At 43.8% G+C, this 22,885-nt stretch overlaps 1 protein-coding gene and 1 long non-coding RNA gene across 2 annotated transcripts; both read right to left on the reverse strand.

Annotated features, from left to right (window-relative positions):
* Positions 1-734: 734 nt before the first annotated feature.
* Positions 735-22,868, reverse strand: TPGS2 (tubulin polyglutamylase complex subunit 2). The gene is made up of 7 exons (XM_062019176.1): positions 22,542-22,868; positions 18,968-19,047; positions 10,352-10,439; positions 8,646-8,777; positions 7,029-7,142; positions 4,962-5,122; positions 735-2,721 (listed from the first exon to the last, which is right to left on the reverse strand). Exons 1-7 carry the CDS (start codon positions 22,612-22,614, stop codon positions 2,494-2,496), a joined length of 876 nt encoding a protein of 291 aa, XP_061875160.1. The 5' UTR covers positions 22,615-22,868; the 3' UTR covers positions 735-2,493.
* On the reverse strand, positions 19,054-21,870 carry LOC133628942 (uncharacterized). Its single transcript, XR_009820919.1, has 4 exons — positions 21,659-21,870; positions 20,334-20,422; positions 20,145-20,222; positions 19,054-19,546 (listed from the first exon to the last, which is right to left on the reverse strand). It is a non-coding gene; the product is annotated as an uncharacterized LOC133628942 (long non-coding RNA).
* Positions 22,869-22,885: the final 17 nt, after the last annotated feature.

A 22,885-nucleotide genomic window follows, 5' to 3' on the forward strand; every position in this document is an offset into this window, starting at 1 on the left:
GGTAAAAAAAAATCTACCAAAAAGAAATTTAAAAATATCATCTCATTCTGGAGAAAAGCAAAGCAGATCTGCAAGACTGCAGATACCTGTACCTTCCTAGAAATCAAAATACATCTGGTAATCTGCCACCCTAACAAACACCTAGTTTGGCAGAGCACACAGAAGACCCACCATAGTTTGACAGACAAGCCTGGATATGACTTTTTTTTTTTTTTTTTTACTCAAACATTCAGGAAGCAGCAAAAACTATACTACAGGGTCTCTTGAATCCTAGCACAGCTCTGCTGGATCATGGTGGCATCATGGAACCACATGTGTCACTGACAGCCTAGATTTTTAACTACCACCATACAAAAGGGTTCAGACAATTTCTGTGGCAGCACTCCCAAATGCTCAAACAAACAAACACAACCCCTTTTCTCCACTCTGAATGTGTGAAAAATGGGAGAGGAGGCTGCCCTGCTCCGTCTGGAATTCTGCCACCTCCATCTGAAGGAGGAAGTGGGCCTGCAGTAGCCTTAGAAGTTTGAGGTATTATCAAATGAAAAGTCAAACAGTATCAGAAGCTGCCTGCTCCCTGAGGGGTGACAGCGGTCTTAACTTTTCTAGAAAGTGCTTAGGCAACTATGGCATGTATGTCAAGCACGAGATTGCAGTCTCAGGGCTGCGTACCACAAACACACATGGGGATCTGCGAGAGCAGGAAGTGACAGAACACCACCACTGCACAGCACTCCAGGAAATGGTATTTATTGGCTTTAAGGATCTTCATATTTCACATTAAAAGGACTGCTAATGTATTACTGTGGCATAGGGTGATATCTCTGCTTCCTTGTTAGAGTTGACCTTGTATTAATAAAGCAGCTGCAGTAGATTTTCACCTGGCTTGAGATGCACACTGGTTTAAGAGGACTGACAAGCATTAGAGGACTTTCTCTCATTTGGAGGGTTGCAGAGGGTAGCTGCCAGGCAATGCTGCAACTGCACTTGAGGGTGGGCCCTGGGCAGTGCTGGAAGCTAGCAAAGTGCATCACAGCTGGGCCTGATGGCTGCAGAGACTTTGAACGGTAAGTGCAGGACAGAGTGCAACAGCTGTCACACAGCAGAGACTTTTAGTCTATGTGAACTTCAGAGTAGCTCAAGATGGGATTAGCTACAAGACGTGAACCCATCCATTCGCAATGAGAGATTCTCCACGGCAATGAAAAAGAAAACCAGCTTGCACCGTACTCTTAGACTACATCCTTGTGCATGTGCTCCCAAAAGCATTTTCAAATACCCAAACAACTCTGGAGGAAAATATTCAAATCTTTATTAAAATACTGTGTTAAGCACTTACAGGGTGTCTTCTTCTTTCTGAAGGCTATACAAATACTCGTGAAAGCCTCACAATGTCCATGTGAGGTAGGCTTGTCTTACATTAATTATGTGACTTTTGTAAATAAAAGATTGTGCTGTTTAATCAATGCTTATTTGAAGATGGTGACAGATTTCCCTGCATAGGCACAAAATGTGTTGGTTGTCACCATGTGATTCCAGCACATCTAGGAAGACTGAATGGCACAAAAAAGGAATGGAAACAATGGGATGGAACTGAAAACCAGTGGTGAATGGGTTAAAGTGCAGTTCTAACCTGAAAACTTACTGTATTAGAAAACAGCATCAGGGGCTTGTAAGGCTGCGGGATCTCAGTGGCCCCTGGTCAGATCCTGCCCAATAGAAAACTGACAAAGGCTGTTTGAATGGTCAACTTGCATGAATGCATGACAAACGGAGGGGTCCTCCTGGCTAACAGGACTCTTGACACCACTGACCCAGCAGTTCCCACAGGAGGAGCAAGCAGAGGCAATGAGGGATCTTGCAGCTTGTGGCTGCCTTCAGGCTTGCTGGGAAAGACATCACACAGATGTCACTGTCTGAAAAGATACAGCACAAAGGCCAAAAGGTGGCCCGAACTGTAGAGCAAGCAAGTAGGCCAGTCAGAGAAATGAAAGCTGCTTTGTACCATGAATCTCAGCTGGAAGGAGTGCAGGGAAGTACAGAGTTTGACTCTGTCTGAAGCAGATGGTACTTCTTTGTTCAGTGGGTTCCAGACTGCTCCCATAGCATGCAAGGTCAGGACAGGTTTGTTTCAAAGGAGATGACAGACATACCTTCATACACTTTCATTTCACTGCTGTAGTTGCACAGAAACAAGAGCTTCCCTATAGAGCAGTGAGATCAAGGGCTTCTTCGTGCCCTCTGAAAAATACATGCTGCAAGAAGTGGAAGGGAATAAAAATGAATACATCAAGTTTTTCCTTCTCAGTTTCCAGGAACTACATCCCTTCCACGTCAAAGTACCTGGTGGCTATACTTCATGCAAACGCTGCAATGTGTTTTCCATGGCCACATCTATTAATGCACAAGGAACTTGGTCTGAACCCCTGAGACTCAGCATCAGAGAACATCAAAGCTTATTGCAAATGCTGTCCAGGGTCAGATCTGGGGGTCTCATTTCCTCGAGGAGTTCCCAGATGGTGAGGATGTCTTGGAGGAGGTCAAGCTTGTGTGACTCTTTTGAGAGGCTGCTGGCTGGGCCGGTGGTTTCTTTTTTATCACTGGAGTTTTGTTCTTGCTTTTAAATACCTTATTGGGATCCAGCTTGTTCACAAAGGAATCGGTTTCTTCAGAGAGTAAAGCTGTGTTGATGGTTATGGGTTTATACATGTTAAACCATTGCTGAAAGGCAGAATGGTGGGGAAGGAAGACGTTAAAATCAAACTGCAATTAGAAATTTCCACCCTCTTCCCCCTCAAGCCTAAGACCTGATTTTAATCACACACCACTTATCAGTTTGCAGTTTACAGGACTGTACAGTGTGTGATAAAGATGGACAAGACACAGCTACAGTCCTGAAAATGCCCCACATTCCTGACAGGGAAGAGGAGAACCACACACAAATCTAACTCTTCCTGCAGCACGACTCCTAGCAGGAGCAAAAGAAAAGCAAAGGGAGGGGATGAAACTAAACCACATTTATTTTGGTTCAGAGGAGAAAAGATTAAAACTCCTTGGAATTTAAAAGTGTTCATACATTTGAATTGAACTAGTTTAACTTCTGAAAACACAGCCTCCTTCTTTCTCTTGACACATACAGCAATAGAGTTTTTTTAAGTCTTTACACAAGGGATCCCGTGTTTGCTTTTCTTCGGCTTGATTTTACATCTAGAATTACTCACAACATATTTTTTTTTGACAATACAATGTTATGCCCTGCATTTCTCATCTTTCAGTGTTTTTCATATCATTTTTTCTGTTCACAAAGTCAGGAAATAAAACTGCAGAGGTTATGGTATTCCAAATCCCACTGACCAAAGTGCTGAACTAGATAAACAGAAGATCAATACCAAAATGTAGATGGAAATCTATTCATGTACGGCTTAATGGAAAACAACTTTAATATATCACCTTTGAAGACCTTTAAAGATGATAATGGTTAACATACGAGGAAAATTTTAATTAACAGAGGCTGCAAATGATTAGGGAATACATAAATGATTTCACTAGGGTTTGTGAATATACTGAATATAAAATAGTCTAGCAGGAAAGTTACAGAAAGGTAGGACACAGGCATACACCTGTGTTTCCAGAAGACGTTAGTGCAGCCTTCCAGATCCTGAAGTGGCTGACAAGCCAGAAAGACTTTTTACAAGGGCATAGTGACAGGAAAAGGGATAATGGCTTTAAACTGAAACGGGAGATTTCAAGTGGCTACTAGGAAGAAGCTACGCCCTGTGAGAGTGGTGGGGCACTGTCACAGGCTGCTCGGACAGATTGTGGCTGCCTCGTCCCTGGAAGTGTTCAAGGCTAGGGTGGATGGGGCTTGGAGCTACCTAGTCTGGTGGAGGGTGTCCCTGCCCATGGCAGAGGCTTGGAAAAAGATGACCTTTAAGGACCCTTCCAACTCAAACTGTTCTGTTATGATTCCACAATTCTATGTACACAGCCTTTAATGATAAATAGAGCACAGTATAACAAGGAAGACAGCAGAAATACAAAGAACCAAATTCTACAGCCATTGACAGATGGGAAGTTGGCAGTGATTTTGTTGAGTAGTTCTGACGTACGCATAGGGTTGAGACAGCACCAAGGAATGTCGTGCTGCTAAGGCAGTTGTCATGTCTGCATGAGGTGCAGGACACTCATTGAGATGGACATTGCACAGGCTTATATGCTGTGTTTTGAAGTATCCCTCTCCATTCCCTGACGTCTCACAGGTGGAAGCAGGGTTAGGGCTGAAGGCCCAGTCAAACATAGAGGAATGGCGGGAGCCTCTCATAGGAAGGTACTGGCAGGACGGAATACCAACTTTCATTATAAAGGGCTGGAGTGGTCATGGGACTGTACCTGGAGCTCTCCTGTAACTACTTCTAGGACTGCTGGTATTTAAATTCCCTCTCTTTGGGGACCATTTTTATCAAGGCATCCCTTCATAACTGAGGAGGATACAAATGAATGAATATTCTTGGCAAGGCTCAAACTCATAGTCTTCCTCTGGGCTTCTGTCTAATGTGTATCTGGATTTTCCTCTTCACCCAAGCTCTTGTCTGATGCTTTGTCCAGAAAACTGACTTAGACAAATCTTACATAGCTGTGGGGATGAACATCTTTACATGCCCTCAATTTGCCAGGAGTCATGGAAGTTGAGGTTTGTTTCAGCATCAAGAAAGCAAAGAAATAATTGGGGTTCCAACATTTGCCATTAGAGCTGAAAAGTAAAGCCCAACTGCAGTGAGAAAAGTAGGGTTAGAACAACACTGGTGAATTCACTAGCATGAACAAACGATTGTTAACATGCAACAGGGGACACAATCATGGCCCTTTCCATGGCTCTACAGACCACTTGTCAAAAGGTGAGAAGATGTTTTTCTAGTCTACACCTCTGTAAAAGACTGAGGAGCCAGATTCTGTTATCCTACCTTGGCCTGGGGGCTGACCCCATAGCTGGTGAAGGCATATTGCCACTGTGGGAGACCCAGGTGGGTAATGAGCAGGCGGTAGTAGGCTGTGAAGGTTTTGGTGAGGAAATGCCAGTAGAGAGCTCTGTCCAGGAACCATATCTCCGTGTCTGGGGAGATAACTAGAACAAAACAAACACAAATTACATTGTTGCTTTACACTGTGATCAGATCAAACTTCTGGCCATTGTCAGGTGGGAGGTGCAACCTACTTATCAGAAAGGCTGCAGCTTCTAACATGTAGAATCCCTAACTAAACACAGATGATTATTAAGAGGCAATATGGTTTAGTGGTTACAGCATGACTACTAAAAAGGACTTGATTTTGCACCCAGCCTTACTAAAAATACTTGTGCAACAGCTGTTATACTCACCTTCCACTGTAAAATGGATGCAATGCTGTTGTGACGGGTTTGTGTGGAGCTGCTTTTTGCTTGGTAACAGGGCAAGATGGAGGTGACCAACCAAGGAGGAAGGGAGGAGGAGTACAGGACTGGAGATGCCTCTGCAGCCCGTTGCGAGAACGCGGCTGTGCCCCTGCAAGCCATGCAGGGCAATGGCAGGACTGAGAGCCACCAGCAGCTCTATGTGAGGAGGTGGCCATGGTGCAGGCCGTGCTGGAGCCTGTGTGCCGCAGACCAGCCCTACACGAGAGGCAGAGAGGAGCTGTTGCCCTCAGGGGCGAAGGAGGTAAAGACACCATGACCAGGTGTCTGAGCCCAGGAAGAAGGGAGGTGTAGGGGGCTGATGGTCTGAAAGGGTTGGTTGTACTCTTCAGCATCATCCCACTCTGTGTTGTCTTGTTTGTCATGGTTTTGGTTACTGGTGGATTAAATTGTTTCATTTTCTTCCTCAAATTGAACAGTCCTGTCTCTTTGCCCAGGACCACAAGTGGCGCAAGAGCCCTCCCTGTCCTTAGGGGTTTCCAAAGCCTCTTGGTTACTTCTCTCTTCCCCATCCCACTGGGAGGTGGAGGAGTGAGAGAGGGCTGATCGTGGTTCTTTGTTCTGCTTAGACCAAAATCAGGATAGCTGTTCCTTCCGTAAGTGATACTGATGTGGTACTGATGGAAGAAGCTTGGACATCAGCAACTTTGTAGTATAAGTTCAAAGTACAATTATGGCAAAAATTTATCTGCACTACAAAGAGAAAAGCAACTAACTCAATCATCAGTCGTCTGAATTACTGAATAGAGTCCAGAGTCTGGAAGTCATGGGAGTGTGTCCTGCCAACAAAAACATATTCTACAAAATCTTTCCTCAGCAACCAAGTATTTCTCTACGGGTGACATCAGTTGTAACATAAAAAGAAGTGATTTTACTTGGGAAATTTACTTGAGAAACTGAGATGCTGAACATTGTCAGTTAAATACACTGCCTCCTATGTTGATATCAACACTTGTAAACAACACTCCCCTTGCTCAGGTTATCCACTGCGTGTGCTGAAATCAGTACTGGTGGAAGGCAAGAGGACAAGTAAACATTTTCTGCCTTGGGATGTCTAGTCACATCCAATGAAAGACACAAGAACCATAGAGTTTGTCCTAGTTGTCATGTGGAAGCTCTGCATCCATGCACGGAACGGGAGAACCAGTCTAGGTCTGTTTCAATCAGCTCAGGATATGTTTTTACCATCTACCCTTTGCTTCTAAGAACAGTTACAGCCTTTCTCATCAAAATGTAAAGGGACTGTTACGAGACATGCAAGTAACCAGAAGTATATTACTGTCTGAACTCTAGCTCTCTGTATTATTTCAGTGTTATTGTCTGTAGGTCATATGTGGATGTTTTCCTGTTTCTATGCATGCAGAAATCATAAGTTGTAACTCAAACTCCAACATTAAAAGGAGACAAAATGTTCGCTCTAAATCTCTGTAAGGTTTAGCCCCTAATTTCAGTGGAGACAGGATATTCCAGTAAATGTTCATCTACAGATCACAAAGAAGATCAGAAATGTAAGATGATTCTACCTATGCAGCCTCTAGATAAATCCACAAGAGATGGCTAACTTGTCTGTTTTCAGTCTTACCTGGCTTAGCGTGCTTATAAACAAGACAAACTTTCCCATTCCCATTGCACGGGTCTAATTCAAAGATAAGACTACGAGAATCAAAGTGTGGCTTCTCTGGTTTGTCTCCATTACCTGGAAACAGAAAAAAAAACCTTCATGAACCATGTCTGGAAAACTGTAATTCAGCTGCGAAGAGTCAATCTATTTGATATCTATTAATAAATCAGCTGAGAAAGAACTACATCAAACTATTTTATTATACTTCTTGGAAAGGAGTAAGTTCCCTGTGTTTAAAAAAAAAAAAAAAAGAAAGAGGTGAGAAAAAAAAAGATTAACTTCTGGTAGGAAAACAACCCATGGAGTCAAAATTGCCTGGCTGAAAAAAGACTACCCTCTAGTCTGTCCCTGGCATAAAGCAAGATCAGCATTACAGATGTCACTCCTGAGAGGTGTTTAAGCTTTTCTTAAAGTTCTCTGTTGTTGGAGATGCCACAAACTCCATGCAGTCAACTCAAATCCATCACTATCACTTAGAAGTGTTCCTCTGGTGGATCCTGAATCTTCCTTGCAGCAATTGAAGCCCATTACTTCTGTTTTAACCACCATCCCTTTATTGCCCTACTTTTGTTGTTTTTTTTTTTCTTTTCCTAACGAGGACGTGGAGAACAGTTTATTCTTTTTCTCTTGACAGAAGACTTTGATGAACTCAGAGATATATACATTTCTTTATACATTCCAGTGTGGCATTAGTGTTCTCAATAGCCACATGCCCTGACTCATATTTGACTTGTGACCCACAATCACCACAGAGCATTTCTACAGGACCATATTGCAACCCTGCAGCTGCAAGTTCTTGCAGAATATCATTTTAAATTCTAAAGCTGCTGGGGAACAAGGGGGACCTAAGATCTGTCTTCTTCAGAAGAAATTTCCAGGAAAGTCAGAATGAGAACTCCTGTGGAGATGTAACTTTTCTCAGTGTACTTCATAAATGCATCAGTGGAGGTCTGAGTGGCTAAATGGAAGCAGAATTTGGCCCCTTTCATTACAGTGGCTAGAAGATCGGGACTGCAGCCAAGCTGGAATGTGCAAAAAGAAACTTTCAGAAACATTTAGAAGCTACAACAGCTATAGAGATTCAAAGACAAGACTGAACTAAAATAGCAATTTTTCTTAAGGATTCAGCATGGTACCTAGCTCTGACATAATTCTTCTTAATATCTTCTTAATTCTTCCAGTCTTTACACTGGAGGATCTCTGAGAAAAGTAGTGGGCTTTTTTTTTCCTTCTCTCCAAACTGAAGGAGGCCCAGTATTTTTAGACAGTCTGGAAACACACATTTTTCACTGCCACCTCATATGTACAAGTATTTACCAGAGTTACTGATCTCCAAAAAAGTATATCCAGCTCTCTTTGCACTACCAAGAAAGAAACTGTTATCTTTTGTTCATGGAACACGAGCAGCACACAAATACTTTAGAAGCTGGATCGCTGGAAGAACCTTTAGATAAAAAATTGAAGAGGGAAGAGGCAGAAAAAAAAAAGGGGATGCAAATAATCCTAGTTACTGGCAGCACAAACAGAGCAAAAGGGATGAGATAGAGCATATTTTCTAGCCTGTTAACTGAGCCTTACCTTCCTCGTCTGTGTCATCTTCCAGGTCAGCAAGAGTTGGTGCATTAGGCAAAGTGTACATAGAGGAACCCCCAAGCTGACAGAGCTTTGAGACACTATTTATCACCATGGAGCCCAGAGGCATTGGGGTATCTGCAATAAGACCAAACATTAATCATATCCAGTGTCAAGAAAGCACAGGATATTTCTTTTCCTCCACACATCAACTCTACTTCTAGAACATGAGGAGAAGAGATGGACACTTAACCAAATCAGCCTCCAAATGAACAAAAATTTGGCTTTTTTAAACACAGAATCACACTTACAGGTAATATCACCATCTCAATGCTGCTGGCTAAGCCTGTGCCGTAGGTCTTGGCCCAGTCCTGTGAATCTGTCTATTAAAAACTCTGGGCTAGCTACAGCCACATCCTCAAAACTCTTTTCTCTGTTGTCCTTCCTACCAGAAACCACTCCACTCATTCATAGCTTATTGGGCAGCTCATCCTCCTTCACTCTATATACCTGCACAGGGTGCATTCTCTTTGTTCCCACTCTAGCAAAGGATTTTGTCAGTGTGTCAACATGTGGGTGTTCCTGAATGAATGCTTGAGGACTTGTCACTTGTCTCTCCTTCTGAAGACTAGAACTATTGTCAGACATCAAGTAAACAAGCACTCTGTTCAGTCATGCATTGAAGGCACTCTGCTGGATGCTTACTCAAATAAGACTGTTATTAGTGGCTCTGATCCCTGTGCACTTGTGTACCCTGAAAACAAGACTCTTCAGAGGTCACAACACACTAAATTCCACTTGAAGCGCAATGAGACTTGGTGCAGGTGCTAAAGTCCTGACATCATCTGTCTCTGAAAGAAAATTTCAATTCCTGAGGAAAACCCAGAGTAAGTAGTGTCTGCAGTCCAATTTGACAACTCACTTGAAGGCAACAAGAGCCAGGATAATAGCTGCAGGGCTCCAGTGCAGTGTGAACTGCCTGTCCAAACAAGGATGGACAATAAAGCTCACTCCTGTTCTCACTTCCACCACTGACTTCAAAAGCAACTTCAGTGAATAGAGTTTAGCTAGTGGAAAAGAGAATCAGGCTCTGGCATGTACATATACCTTTTAACAAGAAAGAGAACATCAGAGAGTAACTCTTCCTACTGCTTTATGAGCTGCTTCTCTCCAGGAACTACAGAGAAAGTCTAGGTATGAGATTTAAACTACATACTTAAATCTGAGTGTGAACAAATGGCCAGCATATTACAGAATGGTATTTATATTGTGAAGTCTTGCTTGGTTTCTAGACAGTGTCCCATAGTATACTGAACTGTGTGCAAGTCTAGCATATGCAAGCAAGAGGCCTTGTCCCGTTGCATCAGGACATATGCAGTCATACTTTTTTCTTCACCAGAACATCTCTACAATAGTCTACAATCCCATGAAGAACTGCACTCATTTATTAATTCAGAGGTTGATTTTCTGCAGGCACTGATTAACCTGCCTAACAGAAACAAACAACTTCACTTTTTAGTGAGTTCCAGAATGGTGCTCATTTTTCACTCAAAATGGCACGGTGTACGAGTCTTTAGCTCAGACTATTGCAGGATACTGACAGATGTGCACTGACTGCGCAGAAAGAAAGTCTGAAATTAAAGAGATTCTGCAAAGGAAAGACCGGCTACAAGGAAATGAGGACATTGCTGGAGAGGAGTCCATGGACCCACCATCAGTTTTCACACTCCAGGTCATCTGGAAGCCATCGGTCATCAGATAAAAGTTCTTTAAATCCTCTGGCAATACACAGGAGTTCTTCTGCAAATCACAATCAAAGTGTTATGGGAAGACAAAGAACATGCCTCAAACCAAAACAACAACAACTGAATATCTGGACTGAAATATTTGCCACGAAACGTTTTGCTTGACTCCAAGATGACTCAAATCAGCTCAAATAGCTCATCCTAAAATCTTGAGAGAGAACTGTGTATTTTTTGGGTCTGTGCTACTGTATTAACAAAGATGACTTTGTAAAATTTCACAATGTGCAGTCAGTCATCACAAGATTATTACAGCATTGTTCACCAGCCAAGGTGATGTAGCACCCTTTGGCATTAACTCCAAGATCACATATGTAGGAACAATAGGGTTTTTCAGATGTACAGACTACAAGAGTAGAGCTTTGCTTTAAATGAAATCAGACTAAACCTACCTGCTCTACTACAGCACATATTAGCATAACGACTCTCTCTCCTGATGGACTTCAGTTCCAAGCAGGTGAGAGAAGCACTGACTCAATAGCTGCACATAATCAAGCAGGTCTGACATTTCACTTAACAAACAGTTCAGCAAATACACGGTCAGCCTCCCAAACCTGTTGGTCTGCCTTCATCCCACCAAACTTCAGTGCCTGGCTGGGGCTCCTAAGCCTGTGTTCTTCTGAGCCAACAGTGAAAGAAGCAACTGCAGGTAGCTGGTAAGAGGTCCTCTAAGAACCAAGACCCTTCTCCTACACCTATCTTGGTTGTGGAAGGAGCCTTTCTTAACTTAGACTCTTCAGCTAAGCAATAAATGCGAGGATGAAATGATAAAAGCTTAGTCCTAAGATTTACAGGGAATGCAACAGGACTGGCTGCAGATCAGGTACCCTCTGTTCCCACTGGTGTGTTGAGAAGACAAAATGAAACAGGACGGAAGCTTGTCGGTTTTAAGACAAGCAACATGCATGACTAAAGGGGCTATCTGTTAATGTGTTTGCAATCAATGAATTTTTAGAGACAAAAAATAGACTCAGAAAGATTGAAGTGATTCATATTTTAAGTATTGTCAAACTCAAGACTCCAAAAGAACCAGACCCCAAAACTCAGGATAGTCTCTGATGATGCAGGTTTGTAATCTTGGTGTTGTCTTGTCCAAGGGCTGTACCACTTTCCTTGTGAGGAAGTTTCCCTAATTGCTGTCTGAACCAAGTTGCAACTTGTGGTCAACCTTCCTTTTCAGTCCTATATGCTTTTAAATTTTGCTTAGGAACAAATACACAAATAAGCCCCTTTGAGGTCAAGCTTCATCATTAAAGCAGAAGGGTAGACAACTTCTTTAAAACACTGATTGGAGAACTACTTGTAATTACAGGACTTCAGGAACTACACTTTTACAGTAAGTGGATAAATAAGGTGAGACACTGCATGTCTGATAATTCAAGTACTTTCGTGACAGGATTTCAAACCTTATCTAAATTAGGTGTATCTATTTCATTTGGCCAGTTTTAAAGTCATGCTATGGACATAGTCTGCTCTTTGGGGAGTGAGTTTGACGCTCAAAGTGAGAAAGACAGAATTACAAACTTCAATAACATTTATAGGCCAGTAGTGTTGTCCCTCATTTAAGCTTATGCTTTCACAGGTCAAGATATTATTCACAGCCTGGCCTCAGAGACCTGTTTGGGTTTTGGAGTAGTTACAGAATTGCTTTGGAGAAAGCAGAGGAGTCAGGTTATAATAGTATTCCAATATGTACCACTGCTGGGACTACTTCCCTACAACTATTAATAAATATAACATTCAAAGTCTCCTAAAATAAAGGCAGAATATTCTGGCAATGAGTAGCTAAGGAAAAGAAACATGCAAATGCAGTTCATGTAGCTCTGCTTTAATTGGGACACCAATTTGTAACATCTCAAGATGTTCTGATTAGATGTGTTCTGATTCTTTGCCATGTCCACAACTTGTGCACATCCAGTTATCTGCTTTGGATGTGTTGCCTCGGTGCATCTACCTGACAGCTGTTCATTCAGCTGCAGTGCTGGCCTCTGGTCACTGGGGACTGGCATAAGCAAAGAAAAGGATTGGCCTCCTCCTGTCCACATCCCCTCCCTTCCCAGCAACCAGGGCTGCCCTTTGCCTGTCAGAGTCTCTTTGAGTTGTTTGAGTCCCTTTCCCCTATGCTGTGGTGTATACATTATGCAGAACCCTCTAACCCACCCACAACCTCCACTCCTGCATGTTACCTTACTTTCTAAGCATGTCCACTTATGCCAACAGGCTGATGCTGCAGAGTTGCAGACAGTAAAGCTTTTGAAGCTTGCAACAGAACAGGTCACTTGCCCCATCAGCAGTCTGGTTGCTAGCAGTGTACTCTCCTAACCCAGGTAGGGAAAATCTTCAGAGGCAACAGGTATTAAGCAGAGAATCTGATACTGTAGAAACTTTGTTTTGAGAATAATTTATTGTCCTTTGATAAGAGCCCACTGATGGCTCAGGCCCTGGTGGTTAAGTTTCAGGAGATTACTAAACCACATGGACATATCTGAAGGTCTTCAAATGCCTTTAATAAACACACCTTCTTCTGTGGGTTCTTCTTAGTACTAAATATTTACAATTCCATGGTACTTAGCACTGTAGCTATAAGTACAGTGACTAGGTTTAAAACTATGAAGAAAGAAAATAAGACAGACCTGCTAAAAAGCCTCAGAAGAGTACATATGTTTACACAGCACTTTCAGCTCATTTCAACCCCCAAATTTAAACTGATCTACTCCAGCAGTAAAAAAAAATATATGCAAACAGCACTCTCTGACTTCAGTGGGTGATCTCCTCTACACAGAACCAGATCCTTTGGGATGACAAAATCCAAGACTTTAAAACTTTGTAGTAATCCAGTTAAGTACTACTACAAACTGGGAACAGCCCAATTTAACAAACATAGCTGATTAAGACAGCAAAAAATCATGTCTGGATAAGCCTTCTGCTCTGAATGCCCCTTTTCTGTACAGAAACATTAACAGGTATATGTTTATCAAAATGGTTGCCCTTCCCTCTTTATTTTAGGATCCTCCTAATTTTGCATGAATTTTCAAATGATGGTACAAAATACATGGGTGGAAAATGCTGTAACAGAGAAGATCTGGGGTGTATAGGAAAAGACCTCTATATAGAAAGCTTCAATAATACCCATCTCTCCCAACTGATGGAAGGGATCAATTCATCTGTCATATTGTGCTCAACCACGATCGTTATGATGTCAGAACCATGGTCTTCTGACAGCAGAGTCAGAGAAATAACCCACTACTACATACTAAGAATGACTTCTCAAGTTCTGTACTCCTCCTGCTCAAGTGGTAGTTTCCTGGCTTGTGATCTCCAGCCCCATAAAATACAATATTCTTAGTAACGTGCCAGAAGTGGCTTAATCAGAGCCCTGGCAAACAGGTGTTTTCACTGCAGCCATCTGGTTACACTCATCAGCTCATAAAACAAAATATCTCAAGTGCTCAATATGGTGTGTGAGGTCTTTTCTTGTTTATTGTCCATAATACCCTCAAATAGTCTTCCAAGAAAGCACAGTCCACTGAGGATAGTGAAGAATATTAGAATGAGGGTACGTTTGCTGCCAAGACCTGATCAGTGCTGTATCCAGAGCTAAAATGCTGACATATGGCAATTCACATAAAGCACTGTTAAAACAATGTCTCCCAAGTAAATATCCTAAGGAAATGCACAGCAGTCAAAACATACAGCTCTCAAGGGACTTCTGTAAAAAACTGAACAAGCTTTACACAACTTCCTGGGGGAGATGGAAGAATCCGTTCTGGGGCCAGTCTTGTTCAACATTTTCATCAATGACTTGGATGAAGGGACAGAGTGTAACCTCAGTGAGTTTGCTGATGACACCAAACTGGGAGGACTGGCTGATTCACCAAAGGCTGTGCTGCCATTCAGTGGGATCTTGACTGGAGAGAGTTGGGCAGAGAGGAACCTCATGAGGTTCAACAAGGACAAGTGCAGAGTCCTGCATGTGGGAAGGAACAACCCCATGCACCAGAACAGGCTGGGGACTGACCTGCTGAAGAGCAGCTCTGCAGAGACCGACCTCGGAGTCCTGATTGATAATAAACTAAACGTGAGCCAGCAATGTGCCCTTGTGGCCAAGAAGCCCAATGGCATCCTGGGATGCATCAAGAAGTGTGTGGCCAGCAGGTTAAGGGAAGTTCTTCTCCCCCTCTCCTCTGCCCTGGTGAGGCCTCATCTGGAGTACTGTGTCCAGTTCTGGGCTTCTCAGCTCAAGAGGGACAGAGAATTTCTGAAAGAGTCCAGCTCAGGGCCACCAAGATGATCAGGGGACAGGAACATCTTTCATATGAGGAAAGGCTGTGGGCACTGCGGCTGTTTAGTCTGGAAGAGACTGAAGGGGGGCATCTCATTAATATTTACAAATGTCTAAATGGTGGGTGTCAGGAGGTTGGGGCATCACTTTTTTCTATTTTATCTAGTGACAGGACAAGGGGTAATGGGATGAAGCTAGAACACAAAAAATTCCACTTAAACATAAGACACAACTATTTCACCGTGAGAGTGATGGAGCACTGGCACAGGCTGCCCAGGGAGGATGTGGAGACTCCCTCTTTGGAGGTCTTCAAGACCCATCTGGACACATTTCTGTGCAACCTGATCTAGGTTGACCTGCTTCTGCAGTGGGGCTGGACTGGATGATCTCTAAAGGTTCCTTCCAACCCTATCATTCTATGACTCTATTATTTATGCCACTTCTCCAGGCTTCCAAGTATCAGAGCACATCAGCACCCATACTTCTCTCTCCCTAATGTCATACTGCTTCATACCTGGTCTGCCCTAGCTGCCAGAGAATGAGATGTTACTTCTTGTAACATACTGAGATGTTCTAGTTGCAACTTTATTGATGTGATATGGGAGGGCTCTCAGGAGATCTCCTTGGTTACCCAGAAAGGCACAGGTCTGGGTAGACCTGATCGCCCACTGCAGATACCTGGATTTGCCTGTTCTGTTGGGGATGGTGTTGTGTAGCCAGTTTTTAAAATCAGAATATTATAAGGCCCCACATAAAGAGAACGAGATATAGAAACATTATCTACCTTCCAAAACTCCTCCAGCCTCTCCCCCATTATGTAGTTTGAAGAGATACACCTTTCCTCATGTATTGTTTCTGCTGGATCCAATTTCCTATCTCTGTCATAGTCTGGGTTACAAGGCAGGTTCAAGACAGGCTTCTGGGAATCAGAGATGGTAGGCTCACCTAATGCTGATGGGGCACATTGCAAGTACTTAGGTGGATGCACATGCCCACTTTTGAATAAAAAAGAAATACAGTACAAGGCAGGAGGAAGATTTCACGAATAGTCAGGAACTACCACCACAGGTCCCACTGAGATTTACATGCAGAACTTCTAAACCATCTGACAGCCTAAGACAGTCCTCAATAGGAAAGCATCAGACTGCTTGAGGGATTTTTTTATGGTTTTGTTACGGAAAAACCAATCTTTGTAGGCAAAGTGCATAAGAAGAAACAACAAGTTTCCCATGTGGAGTTGTAGAATCCCAAACCGGCAGAAACATGATGGGAAACAATTACTCACAGCCAGATAAGGGCAGTTCAGACACTGCTAACAAGTCAATTAGAGGAACAGGCAAAATGACCCCCACCATTTCGCATGGCCTGCTGTGGTGCTAAGCTCTGGGACCTCCAGCTCCTCCTCGTTTTTTTTTTTTTGTTGTTTTTTAAAATGAAAGCAATGATGTGTGACTTCTTTTTCTTCTCATTGAGGCAAAAAACAAAATGTGGTTCAGACCTTGTCACTGCAGATACCAGAGTGCCTCCTTAGCAATGTTTAGTACAACACACGAGTAGCCTAATCTTAGGAGCAGAGATGGGATCACAGGACAATACATAGTTATAAAGCACTGGTGTTCCAATGGCTTGGTAACTCTGCCTCTACTTCTGCTTCTATTGGTTGTCTCACTCCTTGGGAAAAAGATAATATGGTGGTAGGTCTAAATTTCAGGAATAGTGAAAAAAATTACTCATTTTATTACAACTTTTTGAACTGCTTGAAAGTTTTAGGGAAGTGATGCTACCCATGTAATCACCTGACAACCATATATCTTAAATATTTACTCAAGCGCGCTGATTTCCTATAAAAGATTCAAAACAGATTTCAAGTTTGCTTTCCTAAAGTGTGAGACTTAACAGCTCTTTCTGCGCCTACAGAAAGCCTTGGGAAATATCTCTTCTGCTCTTCTTATTGCACTGTCTCCATTTATGAAGCTCACCTTCCCCTGCAAAACCTCATGATAGCTAATGGATATTCAATCAAGCTGATCCAAGATATTAAAACTTTCAAAGTATCCAGTTAAATAATAGCACAAACTAGGCACAGCCTAATTTAACAAACACAGCTGATAAAGAAAAATAAAATGCCATCATTTTAATAATTTATAACTAAAATCCCCTTTTCTTCTTCTGAATACCATAGATTTTCTCTCAACAGAAATACTTTCCCATTGCAAAACTGAAGTAGGATTGATGAAGTTGCTTCTATAAAAAACAGTAGAAAAAATAATAAATCTTAAGTGGAGCTTTTATTTGGTGACTCACAACAAAAAGGCTTGGTTTGGTTTCTGTGGGTTTTTTTTTTTAATTCATGTAATTTAGGGAATATTTTGACCAGTTTTCCCAATATCAGATAAAAAGCCGTGCAAACACCAAACACTTTCATAACCAAAGACATAGCAGGGAATTAAAAAACACACTGTGACAAGACATCGTAAAAAAAACCCAAACAACTCACCTATAAAGACATGTGCGTAAGTATTGCCACCTAGTGGCTATCAAAAGACAGTGATAAAAGTGAACAGAGGGTACACACAAACCAGTATTCAAACTCAAGCACTGTAAGTTTGAGGAAAAGTGAGGTATAAGTCCATCCTGGAAGGGCTTTTTGAGGTGCTAAGAGCTTTGCACAACATCATCACTGCAGGATATACTGCAATTGTGTGGACTGTGTTAGACATCCAACTTCATCCCCAAAGCTCAAGAAAAAAAAGAAAACAGGCAATAGCTATCTCCTAATTTGAAAAGGGAGATTTCAGGTTTTATCAATGCAACTGAAAACAAAAGCAAAGAAACAGATAGTGAAGTCCCTCACTATCAGCAGCCCAGCTCAACTGTATCTACTTCATTTTCACTGTATACTTCCACATTAAACTTAGTCCATCTCTGGGGCAGGGAGAAACTGAAGTTTTCTTCTGACATCTTTACAGAGAAGTGCTTTGGCTTCAGCACTCCAGAGTTTGACTTTACAAAAATAGCTGTTGGGCAATAAACTCAATTTAGTTCTGAGGAGTAGTAGCACTTGAAAATGAGAGCAATACAATGTTCAGTAGAAGTAGTTCTCTCCCCTCAAGGGAAGAATGAATTAATGTCACTCTGCTACTTCCAGGACTGAGCTGGCACTCAAGGTACCTCACTTTCCAGCCCAGTTAATCTGACACCTGAACAACAGCTACAGGAACTTGAGAATCGGTTCACACAAACCTGAAGAACCAGACATTTCTGTCTGACCGCAGCTGCTGGCTGCTGTACAAGTTTCAGTAAGTAAGATAGGTTTTCATCACATACATTCTGACCTGGATTTGTAAATTCTTGATAAATACCACTAATCTGGATAGGATGATTCACTCAGCTCCATCCTCTGCCATGTGCCTTTCCAAAGGCCAGTCAACTTCTACGGTCACTACCCTCCATAAGTGATATATAGAAAGCAGTTATTCCCCTGCATTCATGGGACTGACGAACATATGTATGTTCAAAAAGCGGACCAGAAATACCACTCTGCCCACCAGAATCACATTACAGTGTTCAGGAATCTTGCCTTTGTGGAGTTTGATGCAGCGAGGTCTGCTAAGGCAGACTGAAGGTCGTGTATGTCCTTCATAGTCTTCTAGAACAGACAATGGGACATGCCTGGGCCAAAACATTGTGTCAGTTAGCCAAAGAGGAGGTGGAAGCAGGGACTATGGGAAACAGAAGTGAGAATGGAAAGAGAATGGAAAAAGAAACAGAGAGAATGAAATGAATGGAAAAAGAAACAGCAGGAACAGAGTAGCTCAGTGTTATGTTACAGCTTCAAGTCTTTACCTTTAATGGCCATGGATAATAAAGAGCTGTTTCATTTTGTTTGAAAGGGAGCTGGAAAACAGTTTCAAACCTAAGTCAGAACAATGTGTGTTCTCCACTGAGTCACCATGCTTGCTGCCTACTACAGGAGTGTGATTTCTTCTTAAAGCTGCTATTCTGAATATACTTACACCAATGAAGTATGGATACAATTAACAGATTAGGTGCATATGATAGCCTAAAAGACAGTAATAATTAAAAAACACCTCCAATATCTGTTCAGGCTCCACTGTGCAACAAACTCAGTAACAGGCTGTCTGTCACAAATAACCGCAATGTGGCCATTGCCTTTGGCATTTTCCATGGGCTGCTGTGTATTCAGACTGACCTCACTGAAGTATTATTACAAAAACACTCACTTGCTCCCACGATACAATTGTGTGGCGTTCAGCTGGCTCCTTTTCCACAAACGTCACCTCAGCAACTCCTGGAGAAGTCTCTAAAAGGAAAAGAGAAGCATGTGTGCAGCTAGTATGGTGACATCAACACTGTGAGTGAGATAATTTTGCAAGTCCTCCACAAACTTTTCCAGCATGGGTCCGTCCCATAGAGGCAGCTCTTCACACCCTGCCCCAACTTGGGTTATCCACAGGAAGAACAGTCCTTCAGGAACAGACTGCTCCAGGCTGGGTCCCTCACAGGATCGCCCTGACAGAAAACTTGCCCTCACATGAGTTCCTTTCTCCCCACGGGCTTCCAGGTCCTACCAGGAACTTGCTCCAATGTGGGCTTCCCATGGAGTCACAGCCTCCTTCAGGCATCCACCTGCTCTGGTGTGGGCTCCTCCACAGGCTGCGAGTGGATCTCTGCTCCTCATGGTCCTCCACAGGCTGCAGAGGCGCAGCTGCCTCACCATGGGCTGCAACACAGGGCACAGGGGAATCTTCCTTCCAGTGTCTGGGCACTTCTTCCACCTCCTTCTCTATTGACCTTGGAGTCTGTGGAGATGTTGTTCTCACTTTTTCACTCCCTTCTGCTGCTGCTGCTGTTTAGCAACTGTGCAGCAGGTCCTTCCCCCTCTCCAAGATGTTATTCCCTGAGGGGTTCTCTCAGTCACTAATTAGCCAGGCCTTGGTCACCCGTGGGTCCACTTTATAATTGACTGGCAGTGGTCCTGCCAGCTACAGGGGGAGCTTTTGGCAGCTCTTTGTTTAAAGAAGCACCCCACCCCTTCCAAAACTTGGCCCAGGCTAAGCCACTACAGATAATAACCTACATGGTGCTATCCTTGCAGATGTGCAACGGCACACGTTATTTTATAATGCTTTATTTCACCTATAGCCAACCGAGTTAGTTCCCACTGACTTCATTCACTTTGGACCAGGTCCAGAAGGCCTACCAATTTCTTGGTGCGGCAACTGCAAGCCCAGCACTCAGAGCTATGGAACAGAAGCGATGATGCCTATGTAGGACTTCTGAGACTAGCTCTGCTGTGACAGTGCTCCCAAAGCAGTCACACATATGGTAATTGCCTTCTGGTAAAACATACTCAGTGCACTAGACAGGAAAGGCAGGCAGACAGAGGCTGGGGTTTACCTCCAGCACCAGGCCTTTTGCTTTTAGCAGCAGCCTTGTCTCTTCTGTTGGTGGCAAAGCAGCTCTTCGTTTCAGTCACTGTAATTGGAAGAATTGGGTGGTACATTGACAGACAATTTAAAAGAGAAAAGATAGCACTGGAAAGCCAAACTCCAACTTAAAGACAGAAAGAAAAAAAAAACAGTTCACCTAATGTGTCTTGCCAAGCGGAAGCCCAAACACAAAGAGGACCGATGTTTCGCCGAGTTTCACTTCCAGCAGCTGGGTGAATCTGCCTCCTGGTCAAACAGAAGCCATCCATGTGTATTCTGCTCTGAAGAAGAGTGTGGAATCAACGACCTAACTGTTCTCTTCCATCTAAGCTATGCAAGGCTTATGACAAGTCAAGAGACTACAATAACAGAGGAATTGTTATTGATGTGATCAAAGAAAACAGCAGGGATGTTTAATTCATCATGCACAATGGCTCAGCTGGGATGACAGATTAACTATTGTATCAGCCAAAGAAGATGTCTAGGAACGAGAGAACTGCAACTTCTTAAGAGAACTGAACCAAATCCCTGATCAAAAGAAAGAGAAGCTCCATCTTAAAAGCCTGAATGCTATATTAAAAGTATCCTGTAGGTAAACCGAAGGCCACTTTTAACAGAGGCGCGTAGGGAGGGATGGCAGCTCCATGAAACATTAATGAGGAAACCAAGACTGCCATAGGTTGCTTTTTCCTCTAGAGGGAAGAGATGAAAAAGCCATGTGGGTTAGACAAAGACAGAAGATAAAGCTGAACTAGCTCAGGTGACTCCAACCCTACTAACTAGTCCGAAGAATCCCTCACAGTCTCACCCTAAATGTTATGCTTGTCATCAAGCTTAGACACCAGTGAGATGAACTCTCAGCACCTTTTACAAAGGTCTGAATAGTTACATTCTTACCTAATAAAGACTGTAAATGGTGAAGTATGGTCCTGCCCTGGGCAGTCCAGAATAGCAAACACCTGCCATGCCAATTTAGGTGTGAGCTGATTGCCTTTCTGGAATTTGCTATTACTCATAGAAGGTCCGTAAAATGAATCAAACTGGCCATGGGAAAAAAGCCTCTTTTTTCCTTAAATGAGAACCTCCACAATGCTTGTGAGAAATCCCCCACCTTATAAGGACTTCTCTAGAGACTGTAAGTTACATCCTATAGATTATACACTCTGTAGAGACTACAAGTTACTGCAATGGGCTGGGGTTTGCATTGCTATATTGTGCCACACAAGTGGTCACAGATCCAGACAGAAAAGCAAAAAGATCCAATTGCAAATCAGCAAACATGGGACTTTCAGAGCCAAACCTTTCTTGCCATGTCTTGCAGGCGTACATCACACACACCCCCAAAAAAGCTGATATGGCAACTTCACATTTACATATAGTTAAGATCACATGGACACTTTTGGCTTTAAAATTCATAGGAAGATGTTCTCGAACTGCAATTTTTAACAGTCATATGCACGGCTTGGGAGAAATGTCTCTCACCTTCTAGCCACACAAATATGACAGTTCTGTGCCTCAAGCTGCTGACAGATGGAAGGTCTGATGCTGAGATCCTTTCCACGTGCAAATACTTTCAGCAATTCTTGTGATCCTACTGCCATGAAGAAACTTTTGTCTGAGAGGCCTTTCTTTCAGATGTTCAATGCCTCGCTCTCCAGATGAACTTCAGAGGGAACCAACCACAGGGATACCCAGAAGGCTGAAGATCTGAGCCAAAACCAGAGATGGCAAGCTGGGCATGTGGTGAGCATGGGAAGAAGCTGCAAGGTGATTATTTATGGGGAGCGGATCCTGAGCAGATTCTCAGATTAGTCTTCTGCCAGAACGTTGCCCTACGCTGAACTTCTCCCATTGCAACAGCAGCTCAGAATTATGCGTGATTTTGAATAAAACATCTCCTTCTCTCTCTTGGATTTGTTGTGAAATTGTAGGGCTCGTTTCAGTCGAGTGAGTCGGGGTTTCTGCCGTTGAGTCAAACGCTAGGAACGGGGCTTTTGTGCGTGCGTGTGTGTGTGTGCAGCACAGCTAGACGATGCCAGAGGAGCGGCCTCACCAGCACCGGGGCTCGCTGCGCTACAGGAGCCCACACCTCACACCCCAGCGGTACCCGGCTGCGGGGCCGGCCCGGCAGCCTCGGACAGGCCTTGCCCTGCCCGGCCGGGCCCCACCGCCGCTTTAACTGCCTCGGGGCTGCGACCCCCTGCAGGGCCACGGCAGGGCCCGGGGCGGCCCTACAGGCCACGGACTCCCCTGCCAGTGGCTGCGGGAGACACCCTTTCTCGCCCCCGGGAGGCTGCCATGACAACTAAGCGACATCCCGCCAGCCCCGGCCAGGCCCGACGGGCTCTGGCACACCGCCACTCACCCAGTATGCGTGTGATCCCCAGGGTGAGCTTGTCTAGGTAGGGCTTGATGCTGGCGGAAGGCTTCTCCTCCATTCTCCGCAGGCTCCTACACGGTTGCCCTCGCCGTCAACGCCCCGGTACGCAGGCGAGACCGATGGGGGCGTGTGCGTGTCCGCGGCGGCGAGAGCAACCTCTTTTGCCCTTCCTCCCACCCCGTAGCCGTGGCCGCGCCGCGAGGTGCGCTGGGAGTGGTAGTTCTCCGGCCGCTGGCTCGGCCGGCCCGCAGCGGGCGGGACGCGTGAGGCGGCCCGGCGGGAGCGGTAGTTCCGCGGGAGGGCAGGCCCCCGGCCGGTCGGCTCCCGCA

The sequence above is a fragment of the Colius striatus genome, chromosome Z (genome assembly GCF_028858725.1).
Source record: "Colius striatus isolate bColStr4 chromosome Z, bColStr4.1.hap1, whole genome shotgun sequence".
NCBI classification, from domain to species: domain Eukaryota; kingdom Metazoa; phylum Chordata; class Aves; order Coliiformes; family Coliidae; genus Colius; species Colius striatus.

Excerpts from the sequence above, each read along its gene's own strand:
- TPGS2 (XM_062019176.1), bottom strand. The coding sequence starts at position 22,614 with ATGGAGGAGAAGCCTTCCGCCAGCATCAAGCCCTACCTAGACAAGCTC. Across the intron at positions 8,778-10,351 it reads CTGGAGTGTGAAAACTGATG|ATACCCCAATGCCTCTGGGC; the intron begins GTGGGTCCATGG and ends GTCTTATTGCAG. Across the intron at positions 5,123-7,028 it reads TTATAAGCACGCTAAGCCAG|TTATCTCCCCAGACACGGAG; the intron begins GTAAGACTGAAA and ends GTTTTGTTCTAG.